Genomic DNA, 15847 nt, shown 5'->3' on the forward strand with positions numbered 1-15847 from the left:
GCATTACAACTGATGGGATGTTCACCACTGATAGTGGAGAGATTTCAATTTTTAACAACTGCCATTGCTCTGCCTCTGTAAAGTAATTATAAACAATGTTGCCGATCACAATGTACAGAATACCATTTGTCAATCAAAAGTTCTGTATCTACTGCCCCTTTGCTCTCATCCTTACACAGGCAAAAGCAATGTTTCACAACTCACTGGCATCATCAGAATGAATGATTCATCTTAATCACATGGAAACCTAATCATCATCAAAATTTGAAAAACTAAATACTCAATGTGAGGCCTGCCTGCAACACTGGTTACATAATTACCTTTACCACACAAAATGCCAGTGTTAACAGTAATCACTCTCCTCCATCAGAAGAAGCTGCAGTATGATGCAGATCTCACTGAATTATAGAAAATACTGAATAAATTTAAAGAAGGTTGCACTTTCACTAACAATCTGGGTATAAATAGTATGGACACTCTGGTATGTAGCTTATGAAACTACCATGCACCAGACCTATTTTACACATTCCTGACTTTAGCTAAGGTGCATGAAATTGTCTTAGACACTATTAGCATTTATCAAGTGCACAAAGTGCAACTATATCACATACTGAGCAGACTTGTACTTAAAATGGTTACCGAGGCATAGAAGACCTTTTCATAAGGCAGGACCCGAAAATACAGGCTGAAATTACAGCCATGCAGCTCACTTACAAAGATACATACTAGATGTGGAATAGTCTCTTGTAAACCCATCTACATTTATAAGCCATGAATGCTTAAGTCACATCTTTTCATCTACAAAAATTCATTGAATTAACTGGATGCAAGTAACATTGCAACATATTACATACTATTGTTTAGGCACAACCAAGGGGGTCAACAAGTTACTGTAGATTATTAAACACGCCATAGACAACAGACTGACATACACAAAGGAATGTGCACACAATAGTGCATAATAAGTTACTCTCACTTGCATCCAATGGATTCAATGAACTGGGACAGATACTTGAAGTGACATAACCGTGCAAAGCTGACTGACGTTTGTTGCTTGGGGAATGTAATTTTCCGAGCCATCTCAAGACAAGAAAAATTATTTTATCTGTTAACAATATGACCCTGTAATTCATCACTTTAAACAAGCAGAAAAGAAAGATCTTGCAAACTGTGATGTAAGTACTTGCCCATGATTTAAAGGGGACTTGCTTTCAGCTGAACTAAGAGCTCAAACCACTTTCATATTTTGACAGATGCATATGCTACTGTTAATGTAAGGTTAAAGAATACAATCATGAAGGTCTTATTTGTGAACATTTTGTTTGCCTCTTTACTCCATAATTTTTGACCAGCAGAAAACTGAAGACTTCATACAAACCATATGCTTGCTTCATCTGTTGTCAGCATTTGCAATTAAAAACAATCCTGTAACACAGTTGGAACTACAGCATTGTTAAATGTGCAGTTTGTTTCTCATGCTGTATTTTGCATATAAAACGAATGTGGACAATGCCAGCACTTGTGATGTAATTTTTAAGTTTTATTACATAAAACATTTAAACATTATACTAGTTCTTTAATTTGATAGTGTCTCGCATTTTGTGCCACATGCAGTGTCAATCTGTCTTCTTCTCTTCGATACAAGAAGTGAAGCCTCATACTTTCACCTGTTGCAAATAGCAAATTGACTCTATTTCAGTGAGGTGTGTTGTACTTAATATGTCCTGCATATTCATTATACAATATGATTTGTTTAGGAAAAATCATACACATTCAATTCCTGTTTCGAGACATCTAAAGGAAATACGAAGTCCCCTCTGCAAGCATCCTTGGAACATTCAGATACTAAGGAGAGACTTGACTGTAATAAAGCGAATAGTATGGTACCAACACGCATTGAGCAATGGCACACAAATTCTACGGACAAGTGCTACAGTGTGTGTGTTTATGAAAAAATAAAGAGTATCGGTGATGCTCCTCCCAAGAGTGGCCTTCAGAGGACTGTACACAGACACAATACAAAGGAAGCACTGAGCACCCTTTGTATTGGTGTTCCTTTTCTATCTAAGTGTCAGCCGCCCCCCCCCCCCCCCCCCCAAAAAAAAAAATCCATATTATCTCCAATATTGCATATCATCACATTAGAGTGAAAACTGAGTATTGTTTACAGCAAAGATTTTACCTTTAGAACTACGAAGAAGTGTCAGAAATTTTCAGTTCCAAAAATGTAATGACACAACTAGGGAATACCGTTTTATGATTTTACTGTAACCAAAAACAATTGTAACAAACAGTTTCCAAACAAACATTCCAGTGTTCTGGCACAAACTGCAGTGACTGTAGGAAACAAGGGTAAAGCAGGAAAAAAATAAATTACTAATGAAGCAAGAATTAATTAAACAAAACAGTATAACAGCAAGCATAACATAAGCAATGTAAAGGAGCACACAGAAAGCAGAAAAAAAAGTGTGGCCAGCTCTCCAACACCAAAAAACAAAATATCAGTTTCATACAATAAAGAAAGATAAGATCTATAACAATGCATGCAACCTAACTGAAATCCCCGCCATCACCACCAGCATGAAATATTCAGATTGAGTAGATTATTCTACAAAAGGGAAGAAAAATGAATGTATGTATGAAAGAAGTACTTTTCACTTTATCTGTGATCTGAGTATCTGTCATTACGGGCATATATTCTGGTTAATCTGTATATATTTTTATGCTGAACATAATTAGAAAAGGCAGTAGAATTTTATTCTTACTGAGTGGGAACCAAAGAGCTGTCTCCACTAGAAACATACAAACATAAAAAGGAAACTAATATGTTGTAATAAACATTATTCACATATTGCACTACACAAAATAAATATTGATGTCATTTAACTTTCAGTACAATCAAAGTTACGTCAGTATTCTGTCATTAAAAACACTGCTTATGGCAGAGTCTCTTTTTTCAAGTCAACACTCAACTAACTTATTAAGTAGTAGAAGGGCCCTCCAACAAACAAACAAAAAAACAAATTTTCTGCATGACAAAGGTAGGAGAGGGATACTAGCAGAATAAAAGATGTAAGAGCAGGTTGTAAGTCATGCCTGGAAAGCTCAGTCGACAGAGTATTGTCCAACAAATGACAAAGGTTCTGTGTTCGAGTCCTAGTCTGGCACATGGATTTAATATCCCAGGAAATTTCAAAAAATAAATAAATAAATAAATAAATAAAAAATTATTCCCCTACCCCAGTGCAAACTTAATCCAGATTTACTGACACTGCCTCTGCTTCCAGCCTTTATTTTCACGTTCCTTAAGATGAAACAATGGCCTGAATAGTTTCTAGTAAGAATCTAAAATCAAGACCTAGACATACAGGAAAATCAGTTCACAGCACAAACACACAAGGAATGAATTCACATAAGAAGATTATAACAGTTTTCATGAACAATTGTTACCGGCTTCAACATCAAAATATTTAAAGGATAATATATCGACAGCATTATGATTTTGTTAGTCCCAACACTATGGTCAATATTTGTTTCCTACAACTGTCTATCTTCAAAGGCATGAGCAATTATAACTTCAAATTTAAGACAAATATAGTTGATGTAATCATCTCAGCCAGGAACCAAAGTCCAATAAACAAATAACTGAGAACATCACTTCTGGTATACAAAAATGGGTACAGTAATTGTAACAAAAAAAACAAAAATACTACATGGAACGAAATACAGTGTTTTCCTTTAAAATTCTAATAAATAACTTTATCGTGTTTACACCCATTCACATGGCTTTTCATGAAAGTGGCACAAAATGAGCACAGGGGAAGAAGCAAGTAGAGGTAGAGGTAGAGGTAGAGGTAGAGAGAGAGAGAGAGAGAGAGAGAGAGAGAGAGAGAGAATAAAAAGACAAAATTATAAATGTATTTATTTAAAAATTGATGAATAGAAGAGCAAAAAGGAAATCATCATGTTATTTCTCACCCAATAATAGAGTGTGTTGCCATGATGAAATCCTCCTGGTCATTAGGGTTCTGAAATAGCCTTGATTTTGTCTGGACTTGAATGTACTTATCAGGAGTCTTCACACGTAGTCTGTATATTTTACTTGTATTGTGACCAGTTTGCACAGCCTCCCTTAAATGACTTGTCAGCTTCTGCAAGTCTTGCTGATGGCAAAGATCCTGTATGACACGGCCTGCCAGATCCTAGAGGCATACAAACACACACACACACACAGTAAATTCAGTTTCATACTCACATAAATTTGTATAAAATCCAAATCATTGACAAACTGGAAAAATAAACAGAAAATCTCTTTAATTCCACAAAAATTATAAACTTTGAGAACTAGAATGGGAATATCTGTTATGGTTTCACTGTTTAGGTTCCTCCTTGTCATAAGGCATAAGGCACAGAACACAAAAAAATTTGCTGGTCTTATTGTTAGTACCTCACCTTGTTTAAAAACTGCGAGTAACTAGGTGAAATATTTGTTGTGTCAACTCCTACTATTTTGCCATGCACATCAAGCTTCATGCTGAACTGTTCAACTGCGTTGGGGAGAGATTTTTCATTTTGTGGTATACGACGAGCAACACACATGAGACAGGGGCTACTATCGATTGACTCACTCAGGTCACCACTCTCAGAACGATCACTTGGGTACGGAAGCAAAGTAGATGAGATCTGCAATATCAAAATGCAAACGTTAAAGCAAATCAATAAGGGTGGGCAAAATTGATTTCTTATTATCTCACTCTAAGAAACTGACTTTACAATTGCAGCAATTATTCATCATAACAGCTACTACCACAAACACTGGTAATATTCGTATTTCACTTCCATTTTCAATAAAACTATTGTATTTTACTATGGATAAGCATTACAATAAATGTTATCGTAAATAATGGCTGATAAGAGAAATATGCTCTGTTGTAAAATTTATGTGCACAAAATTAGGTATCATGAATATAGCTTTGAAAAATACAAGTAAAGGATGGTTGAATAAAAACTGAGGATATCCACATACAATAAATAATCAACCGCACTCTATGTGGCTATAAATAAAACATGGAGTTTTAATCTGTCACAGCTAACAACAGTGACACATTTTTGATGCTCTATTTCAGTAAGAGTCTACGAGATGCATACCTGCATATACTCATACTTGCTTATACGCTGTTGTTTCTCTTCCATAGTTTCATCAGCATCATCTGGGGGCTTGATTAACAAGCGGCAGTTAATTGTACGGTTCCTGTGAGGTTGATGTTCACCAGACCAAGCTAAAACAAATGGAAAAAAAAGTTTATATAATGTCACCAAGTTAAAGACATGATTGTGAGATTCTTAAACAAGTAATAAATCTAATGTGACCTTCATCTCTGATTTTGTACCTAAATAAAAGCATTCATTAAGGTACATTTTGCATAAAAATATAAGTACACACTGGAGAAAAAGGCATAATTTCCATATAACATGGCATTTGCAGTAGTTTGGAGGACTTTACACAGCTTCCTTGTGAGAGATATTAAGCAACTTTAACTAACACTAAGGATGATAACCATACACTGATCAGCCGAAACAGTAAACATTTGCTTTAGTGTGTTGATCCATCTTTGGAATGCAACACAGCAATGGTTCTGGGTGGCATGAATTCAAAAATCCCTTGGATGTCTTCAAGAGTTATGTGGTACCAGATGTCTACAAACAGTTCAAACAATCCCAGTAAATTAAAAAGCAGTAATTTGAAGGCATCCCAGAAGTGTTTCATCAGGTTTAGATCAGGCCAAGACATCAATGTGACTTCAGTGTAGCAGAATTCTAGTTCAATAATTCTGTGACATGATAACATTGTTGTCAGGGAAGACATCAAGCATCAAGGGACATGGGGCGGGGCTCAAATTTTTAGGCAGTCCACAGTTGCTACGACACTTTGGGTTACTAATATACATCTCCTTGAATCCAAGTGAGTGTCATCATAGCGTAACACTACGTTCAACGGCCTGTGTATGTGAAACTGAGATGATAGTGTACCTAGACACAACTAAGAAACGTGACTCATCCAACCTGGTGAGACGTTTTCACTGATCAACAGCCCAATCTCAAAGATTCTGTTCCCACTGCAACCAGAATTTATGATGTCATTAGATCAACATGGGAGCATGTAGGGATTTCCTCTGCTGCAGAACTCTGTTCTATAATAATGTGCACTGAACAATGTGCTCTGAAACACTTGTACCTGCATCAGGACTGTACTCTGCCATCAGATCTGCCTATCCTGCTTCACGGAGTGGTCAAGCCTCTGACCCCCACATTCTGTGATGAGGCACGCATGTCCTAGACCTAGTCACCTACTCGTGTTTTCACCATCCTTCAACCACTTGCTGCAGACACTTACAGCAATAGCATGTGAACAGGTGACCAGCTACACCATTTCCAATATGCTTGTTCACAGGCACTTGGCCATAACATTCTGACATTTGTCAAAGTGGCCTGTACCAGAGGATTTCCCCATTGAGTTGCCTTTTATCTTTGCTCTACTTTCACACTTTCCATATTGTGTCATATGCTTGCAACATAACTGTGAGGCATCCTGTCTAGTAGTCAGCAGTGGTCATAAGTTTTGAGTCACTAATGCATGTTTCACCTACAATTTTCTGGCTACAAAATTTGCATTCACTCCTTTTTGTTTGTGTGTATATCTGCAGCTTTTAGATGTCCATCAACAATATAGTCTGCATATCACTGAAGCAAATTACTGATAACGCCTCTCATCACAGTTACAATAATGAACTGTTTTTGTGGTATACATAATCAAGGGAGTGCTATATGCAACACATGACCATTTTTAACATGATTAACCTTTTTTTGTGAAAGCTACATCATGGACAGTGTATGTTTAACACCAAAACATATACAATGGTTCCAATGAGGGTCTGGTCCCTGAAGTAACTCAACATTTTGTATATACTAATACCTGATGATTCATGCTAATTCTATATCTTCTACAAACCAGAGAGGAATATAACCTTACATCTTCCTCCACTCGTGCAAATTACCAGAGGCCAAACTTTGGGCAAAAAAAAAAAACATGGTACAGAGACATATTATAAATATGAATTACAGTTCTTTAGACAAAACTTTTGTATTTGCTTCACGTGATACTCTTATGTGTTTATAGTTCATGGAAAATGTTTGATTTAATTACAACAGGTTATTACATTTTAATTTTGGTGAATTGTATCACATTACACATTTTTCCAGTTCTTTTTCTAATAATACAGATGCCTATTTGAGCATTAATATTTCTGAAACATTGATTTATACTCAGAAGCTCCCATGACACTACTTGTCATTAGCATTAATAACAGTAAAGTACTCTATAACAAAATGACAAAGCCAGATAAACTGTAACAACAGATTTCAAGGTTTCACAATGAAAAAGTACAACCAAGTAAGACATCATACTAACCTGTGGAAGTAATTGGCAAAAGTATGGAACTGAAACGTGTTGTGTCTCCCACATGCATGAAATTATAAATACTTTTCCCAAGAATATCTTCCTTGGTGTACTTAATAAACTGCTCCACATTCTCCGAGACGTACTCCACATGGCAGTCTTTGTTCACAACAAATAAAAATCCATCAAGAGCCTGTAACAAAACCATGAATGTTTAAGCACATCACATGGGCACTATAGAAGAAGAGCAGAAATGTAATGTGATAAATATCATAATGTGAAAAATATCATAAAGTGGCAAATACATACAGTATGAACATATGTTTCATACAGAAAACAATTTTACATAATACATAGTGACAACTTTATCCACATATTGCTTAGATCTTGTAACATCAGGTAAATGAGAAAACAGAAAAACTTCCACCAACTGCAGCATTCAAAGTTTTTGAAAGCCATTGTGAACTAAAACTGTCAGCTACAAAATAGCCTGATTACAAGAATTACTCAATGTAATCCAAGTAGCCATCACTGAATGTTGTATGGAAGTTACTGAGTTCAACTGATTACTATTTCAAGTCGAAGAGTTAAAACGAGTGTTAATAACTCAGCTGAAAATGGTAGCTAATATTTAATGGTGCACAAAAAGTATATATCAATGTAATAACAGGGAGGCACTGGTCAATGGGTACAAAACCAGAACAGAAGATGAAATAAACAACTTGAAAATTTTTTTCTTTGGTGTGGTGATATTAAAATTTTTATTGAAAATCTTGCACATACTATGTAATGTCTCATAAGTCATTGTAAAAATTCAAATTTGTGCCTACATATGTAAGTAGCATAAGATGATCAAATCTATTCTTTAAAAAACTCATATTTTCAAGAAATGAATGAGATTTTGTATCACATAGGCACTTGTATATGTCTGCAATGATTAAGTAGGTCTGGCACAATCTAATTAAAGAGTACAGTTCATAATCACAACTTTTAAGTTCCAGTTTCCTCTATTGTGCACTGGTGAATGAAGAATTCATATTTGAAAAATAAGTTCTACATTACCACACGTGTTGACACACCCAATTGTTTGAAAAATTTCCTAAACTTTTTTCTGTTGCCTTTGTTTCTAAGATCTATCACTCCCTGCATACAAAATAAACAGTTTGTGTACTTGCTTCATTTCTGTGGGTAACATTTACACATAAAGGTCTCCCTAAATTATGTTCATCTGGCTAAGTTTCACCGTTACCTCCCCCCCCCCCCCCCCCCTCATTTGGAACACAGTCCAAGAAATGTCTGACTTACTTGCTGCCTCAAGTCCAGTGTTTCTCCAGATTTATTCAATAGGAAGTAAACTAAGAACACAAGAACTGGTGTTTTTATATAACAATTTGTTTTCAAATTTTTCAATAATGAACCATAGACAATAGATTGAAGGTGGCACCAGTAATGTTAAATTGATCCTGCACGATTCCATTTCACCAGAGTTTGTTGCCATGAAAATATAAACGCACATAACAGGTAACAGTGTTCTAATGTAATTCTTATTTAAGACTTTGCTTATATATTTTGCAAACAGTAGCTCAATATCTGGACACACCATAAATAAATATAATACAAAATGAAAAACACACAAGCACACGTACAAGCGTGCGCACGCCCACACACACACACACACACGCACACACACACACACACTTATTTATTTAATTTTACAGAACTCCAAATATATTTTATGCTTACTTCTACGAACAGTGACCATTTTTCTGTTTTTATGTTCTACATAGGCATGATGTAAATTCAAATCAGAAACATTACCTGCAGCAGTAGTGGACCAAGTACTTCATTAGCTAGAATAGTAGGCTTTGATGATGAAACTTCACCCTGCTGAATGGCATCACTGCTCGCACCCTCCTGTTCCTTAATTCGGCGTATCTGTCAAAACGGAAAGAAATACCATTAGGTAAACAATACACTAGATAGAATAAGAACATGTTTGTATTATCACCCAACAAACTCAGTTTGCACGTAATTTCTAGAAATGAACTACCAAGGTCTGGAAAAGGGTGTGGTTTGATCTGAAGAATCCAAGTTTTTCACAGGTTACTTATTTTGTAATTTGACACTGACGTGTTAAGATATTTGATGCCTCTGGCACAATGCTAGATTGTTTATGATATGAAATGCAAATCTATTCACTGCTCATTACTCATATTCTGACAGCTATAACATCATTCACATAGAAATAGATGAAGTATATACTGAGTAATGCCACAAAACTTGAGCAGAAATAGTAAATTTTTGTCTATGTGAATACAGTCTCATCCATAAGCTCCCAGAAATATGTAGTTTGCCCGAATCATAACTGGTGAACAAGACTGCTAAATATGAGCACTGTGTTTTGTATCATTGCTAATTAAACTACCAGTCATTATTGTTTACATTAATGAGCTACAATAACACTGCAATGCACCATTTTCACAATGGGTTTTCCTGTCATATAGAAACATATAGAAATACTCATATATTCAACATATAGAAATATTATATTATTTTGAACAAACGCTTAATTTACTAAATGGTCCTATATAGTACGGGGAGAGTTCAGAATTCCATATATGTTGCTTCTGCCATTATGTTGTCTTTTTCTGGCTTCCACAAACAAATCCTATGAATCTACAAGGTTGGGAGGGAGCCTTAAGTGTAAAGGATCTGAGTCTGAGACTCGTTATGTTGGACGAAGAAATACAACCATCAGTCAAAAAGGAGTGCCTCCTGTTTCTTTCCCCTTAAAAAACTTTGTAAAATGAAATATTCAAATTTGGCACTATTCCACAAAGCTGCTTCTCCAATCCACTGCAGTAGTAACCTTTCTCAGTAATTTTTCAAAGTTTGCCATTAGAGTTCATTACCACTCTGTAGGCAACATATGAGAACAAGGGTAAAATCAAGGAACACAACTACTGCCACACCAAAGCAATACAAGGAGGACATCTTTATATATTGAACTCTACTTCTTCATCCACTCAAAATTTGTATTCTGCAGAAGGAAAGAAACTGCTCTATACAGATGTCACATGGGTATTATGACTTACAAAAGGGACAGAGAGATGATATTAATTGATTTAATATGACAAATGCCTATTTAAAATTGCAAGGTGATTTCAGCATAATAGAACTGAAGTAGTAGACTCCTGGTACATACAAATGTGACTGATGATGTAAGAAGTACGTAGTCAGTGTAAATATGTAGAAATATGAAGTCCAAAACAAAGTGGAAACCACAGATGCTAAGGATGAAAAAGAAGACCTGGCTCTATAACTGAGGCTGAAACGACTAAGTGCAAAAGACTCCCTTTATTTAAAGAAAGACTGAAAAAAAGAAAGACTAAAATTGCCCAACAGCATAATTAACATGAACGAGATACTTTCAACAGGTGACGAAACATGTCAGCAACACTGAGCGAATCTAAGTGTATAAACAATGAAAAACATTTAAGTAATACACAAAAGAAACCCTACCAACATTCCATTGCACAAAAAAGAAAACTAGGGAAATATTAAACAGAAAGTAGAAAAAGCACTTGAGAAATTAAGCAGTTACGTAACACGAGTGTTGACACATTTCAATATAGCACACAATACAAATGTGGAATTGAAAAGTAAGGATAACACTGCTTTATCTACCTCCTACATTACAAATAACTGTCAAGACAAATATAATTATTACAACATACAGGCAATGCTAAATCTTTGCTGCACAGAAGTTAAAGATGTGCTCCAAATATCATCATTTCATATTCTTCCATGAATTATTGAATAAAGTCAATCCATGGATGGGTTTTAACATCCCACAATGGTTAACAATGACTACATGCCAAAACTGCAATCACAATAAATATTTTTAACAGCCATATACAAAATGTCTTCATTCAATAATTGCAATAAGACTGTGGACCCAGTCCTCATCAAAATTCCTCAATAAATATGACTAAGATTAGTGTGGAGTTTGATTGTCAACCAATATAAGTGGATATCAAGCAAAGTAAAAAATACAATACTGTTTTAACAGTAGATTATTCAAGCACATGGGGGAATTCAACGGCTACCTATCTCTGGGCTATTGTATGACAGTAATGTGGATAATACGTCCAGCAAAAAATGTAGGTCCCAAAGGTCTATGAATGGAATAGGATCATATTCACATAATATAATTTCTCTTTAATTTTGATGCCATGAATCGTTAATCTGAATGATACAGGACATTATAATGCAATAATAAAATGTCATAAAGCAAAGGCAACATAAACCGAAAAAGAGTTGCAAATTTGAATTCAGTGGTCAGTTACAGCACTAATACGCTCAGCCATTTTAAAACAGAGCCTCCAGATGACTGTCATAAGTATTAAAACTTGATAAAGGTTATTTAGGCTGATAAACAATAAAAGCAGAAAAGGTAAATGGTAATACTTTAAGAGAAAAAAGGATACTGCCATACAAAAATGGTGTAAAAACTCCACTTTTTAACAGGTTTGCTTTATAAAATTGAATTCCAAAACATAAGAAAAAAATGTGTCAGAAAATACAAGAAAAATTGCCTATTTTGAAGTTCTGGAAATTCTCAAGGTCTGTTAAATTATTTATAGTCTTTTGAAAAACATGATCCGATAAGAGAGACATCAAGAGCTCCGTTACAATTTTGATACTTCAATCCATAAAAAAATGTTAATCAAAACTGAGAAACATGCAAATGTGTCCTATTCAGTTGCTCTTTTCATCCCTTTCTCAGAAATTTCAGAAAAATAAAGTGTATCATGCAATTGTTTGAACGTACAGAAATCATGTGTGCAACATAGGTTTTTTCTGGAGGTTACAGCAAGCATCGTAACAGTTTTGAGGAACAAACACACATATAAATAATTATTCAGTTTTCAGTGGGTTAGGAGATAGTTCTGGAAGATTTGAGAAAGGCTAGCTGGCCAGATTTACTTTACATTTTAACTGACAGTTTTCTGTGATCTTCAATCAATAGGAGTTTTTGAGTATCCAAGCTATTTTAAGCTATCACAGATTTCTTGGAAAATGTAGACTCATTATTAACAGAAATGCTTCACCTGTTTATATGATCAGAGACTTCCTCTTTTTAATCATAAGGATATCTGTACACACTAGTTGTTAAAAACTATATAATTTCGATATTTCTTGTATAGATGCTCAGTACAGCTGTCACATTCAATGGTCGAAGAACCACTTCAATTTCAAATTGAAATTATTATCTATTTAAATTAAATCACTGAAAATTATTTGGTTGACTGTGAGTCACTAGCTGAATCAGATAGTCAACTAAGGGCAACTGATCATTTCTGTAAGTGTTCAATACCATAACCGTAATATGAATGTGTACACAAAATAATTTCTTTCTTCTGATTTACTCATACTATTACTGACTAAATTGTTTCATGTCTACTTAAAAAGGCCTCAAACATTGAGTTTAATAAGTAAAATGCTTGAAATTTCTCATTAGATTGCAGCTGGACAGAGAGGAACATTGTCAAATGACTTTCAAGGTTTGAAGGAATGTCGTGAAGCTAGATTTGTATATGAGATTAAAACATCTGCCCTAAATAATCAACACTACTCAAGTCATATAGTGTAGCCTGAACAAGCAAATATACTTGCCTGGGTTACAGTTTCCTGGAGGATGGCGCACTTGTCCGGTTTCACAGAGAGTGAGTTCATGTCAGCAAAGCTGGCAGCAATCAGCTCAGCCAGCTCTTCATAGAATGTGTTCTCTTGATCACGTCGTCTCTTCTCATTAAGGCACTTCGTACTGCAATCAAATGTGAAATTATGAGAAGTGTGATCCCTCAAGTGTTAATACATTAGACTCCAGACTCAAATTACCCATGTCTCGAGGTTGAAGTTTGAAACTGTAGAGGACTTCTGGTCAGATGATTACAGGGTTATAAATACAAAATGACAAAGGGATAAGGCAGAAATATGTTTGGTAATGAATAAAAAAAATAGGGATATGGGTAAGCTACAATGAACAGCATAGTGAACACATTATTGTAGCCAAGATAGACAAGAACCCCACACCTACCACTGTAATACAAGTTTATATTTCAACTAACCCAGCAGATGATGAAGAGATTGAAGAAATGTATGACGAGATAAAAGAAGTTATTCAGATAGTTAAGGGACACAAAATTTAATAGCCATGGGGGACTGGAATTTGACAGTAGAAAAAGGAAGAGAAGGAAAAGTAACAGGTGAATACGGACTGGGGGAAAGGAATGAAAGAGAAAGCTGTGTGCCCGACCGAGACTCGAACTCGGGACCTTTGACTTTCGCAGGCAAGTGCTCTACCATCTGAGCTACCGAAGCACGACTCACGTCCGGAACTCACAGCTTTACTTCTGCCAGTATCTCGTCTCCTACCTTCCAAACTTTACAGAAGCTCTCCTGCGAAACTTGCAGAACTTTCATATCAGAAGTTTCATATCAGCGCACACTCCGCTGCAGAGTGAAAATTTCATTCTGGAAACATCCCCCAGGCTGTGGCTAAGCCATGTCTCCGCAACATCCTTTCTTTCAGGAGTGCCAGTTCTGCAAGTTTCGCAGGAGAGCTTCTGTAAAGTTTGGAAGGTAGGAGACGAGATACTGGCAGAAGTAAAGCTGTGAGTACCGGACGTGAGTCGTGCTTCGGTAGCTCAGATGGTAGAGCACTTGCCCACAAAAGGCAAAGGTCCCGAGTTCGAGTCTCGGTCAGGCACACAGTTTTAATCTGCCAGGAAGTTTCATATCAGCACACACTCCGCTGCAGAGTGAAAATTTCATTCTAAAGAGAAAGCTGCCTGGTAGAACTTTGCACAGAGCATAATTTAATCATTTGTAACACTTCATTCAAGAACCATGAAAGAAGGTTGTATATGTGGAAGAGAGCTGGAATGTCAGAAGGCTTCGGATTGATTATATAATGGTATGACAGAGATTTAGGAGCCATGTTTTAAATTGTAAGACATTTCCAGGGATAGTTGTGGAATCTGACCACAATTTATTGGTTGTGAACTGTAGATTAAAACTGAGGGAACTGCGAAAAGGTAGAAATTTACGGAGATGGAACCTGGAAAACTGAAATAACCAGATCTTGTAGAGAGTTTCAGAGGGAGCATTAGGGAAAGGAATACAGTAGAAGAAGAATGGGTAACTGTAAGAGACGAAACGGTGAAGACAGCAGAAGATACAGTAGGCGAAAAGATGAGGACTACTGGAAATCCTTGGGTAACACAAGAGATATCGACTTTAATCGATGAAAGGAGAAAATATAAAAATGCAATAAACAAAGGAATACAAACATCGCAAAAATGAGATCAGCAGGAAATGCAAAACGGCTAAACAGGGATGGGTAGAGGACAAATGTAAAGATGCACAAGCATATAACACAACAGGTACGATAAATGCCATCTACAGGAAAATTAAAGAGACCTTTGGAGAAAAGCGAACCACTTGTATGAATATCAAGAGCTCAGATGGAAACCCACTTCTAAGTAAAGAAGGGAAAGCAGAAAGTGGAAGGAGTATACAGAGGTCTACACAAGGGCGATGTACTTCAGTGGAATATTACGGAACTGGAAAACGATGCAGATGATGAGATGGGAGATATGAAATTTCGTGATTAATTTGACAGAGCACTGAAAAGATCAAAGTTGAAACAAGGCTCCGGGAGTAGACAACATTCCATTAGAACTACTGATAGCCTTGGGAGAGCCTGCCCCGCCAAAACTCTATATAACAATTCCAATCCCACAGCAAGTAGCTGCCGTCAGGTGTGAAAATACCAAACTATCAGTTTAATAAGTCACGGCTGCAAAATATTAAAACAAATTCTTTACAGACGAATGGAAAAACTGTTAGAACCGACCTCGAGAAACATCAGTTTGGATTCCATAGAAATGTAGGAACACGCAAGGCAGTACTAACCATATGACTTCTCATATAAGATAAGTTAAGGAAAGGCAAACCTACATTTCTAGCATTTGTAGACTTAGAGAAAGCTCTGGCAATGTTGACTGGAATACTCTCTTTCAAATTCTGAAGGAGGCAGGGGTAAAGTGCAGGGAGTATAAGGTTATTTACAATTTGTACAGAAACCAGATGGCAGTTACAAGAGAGGCACGAAAGGAAAGCAGTGGTTGAGAAGGGAGTGAGATAGGGTTGTAGCCCATCCCCAATGCTATTCAATCTGTAGACTGAGCAAGCAGTAAAGGAAACAAAAGAAAAATTTGGAGTAGGAATTAAAATTCAAGGAGAAGAAATAAAAACTTTGAGGTTTGCCAATGATGATATAATTCTGTCAGAGACAGCAAAGGACTTGGAGGAACAGTTGAA

At 36.0% G+C, this 15847-nt stretch overlaps 1 protein-coding gene across 7 annotated transcripts in view; it reads right to left on the bottom strand.

Annotated features, from left to right (window-relative positions):
* LOC126189025 (nuclear receptor coactivator 3-like) overlaps positions 1–15847 on the bottom strand; it is a 299208-nt gene that overhangs the window by 65083 nt on the left and 218278 nt on the right. For all 7 annotated transcript variants that reach the window (XM_049930852.1, XM_049930856.1, XM_049930851.1 and 4 more), the window contains exons 3-8: positions 13136–13286; positions 9275–9391; positions 7469–7649; positions 5149–5279; positions 4453–4683; positions 3979–4202 (exon numbers count right to left, since the gene is read on the bottom strand). In XM_049930852.1, the coding sequence (XP_049786809.1) occupies positions 3979–4202; positions 4453–4683; positions 5149–5279; positions 7469–7649; positions 9275–9391; positions 13136–13286 (1035 nt within the window). The remainder of the gene's footprint in view (positions 1–3978; positions 4203–4452; positions 4684–5148; positions 5280–7468; positions 7650–9274; positions 9392–13135; positions 13287–15847) is intronic.

Source organism: Schistocerca cancellata, chromosome 5, assembly GCF_023864275.1.
Source record: "Schistocerca cancellata isolate TAMUIC-IGC-003103 chromosome 5, iqSchCanc2.1, whole genome shotgun sequence".
In the NCBI taxonomy this organism is placed as follows: Eukaryota; Metazoa; Arthropoda; class Insecta; order Orthoptera; family Acrididae; genus Schistocerca; species Schistocerca cancellata.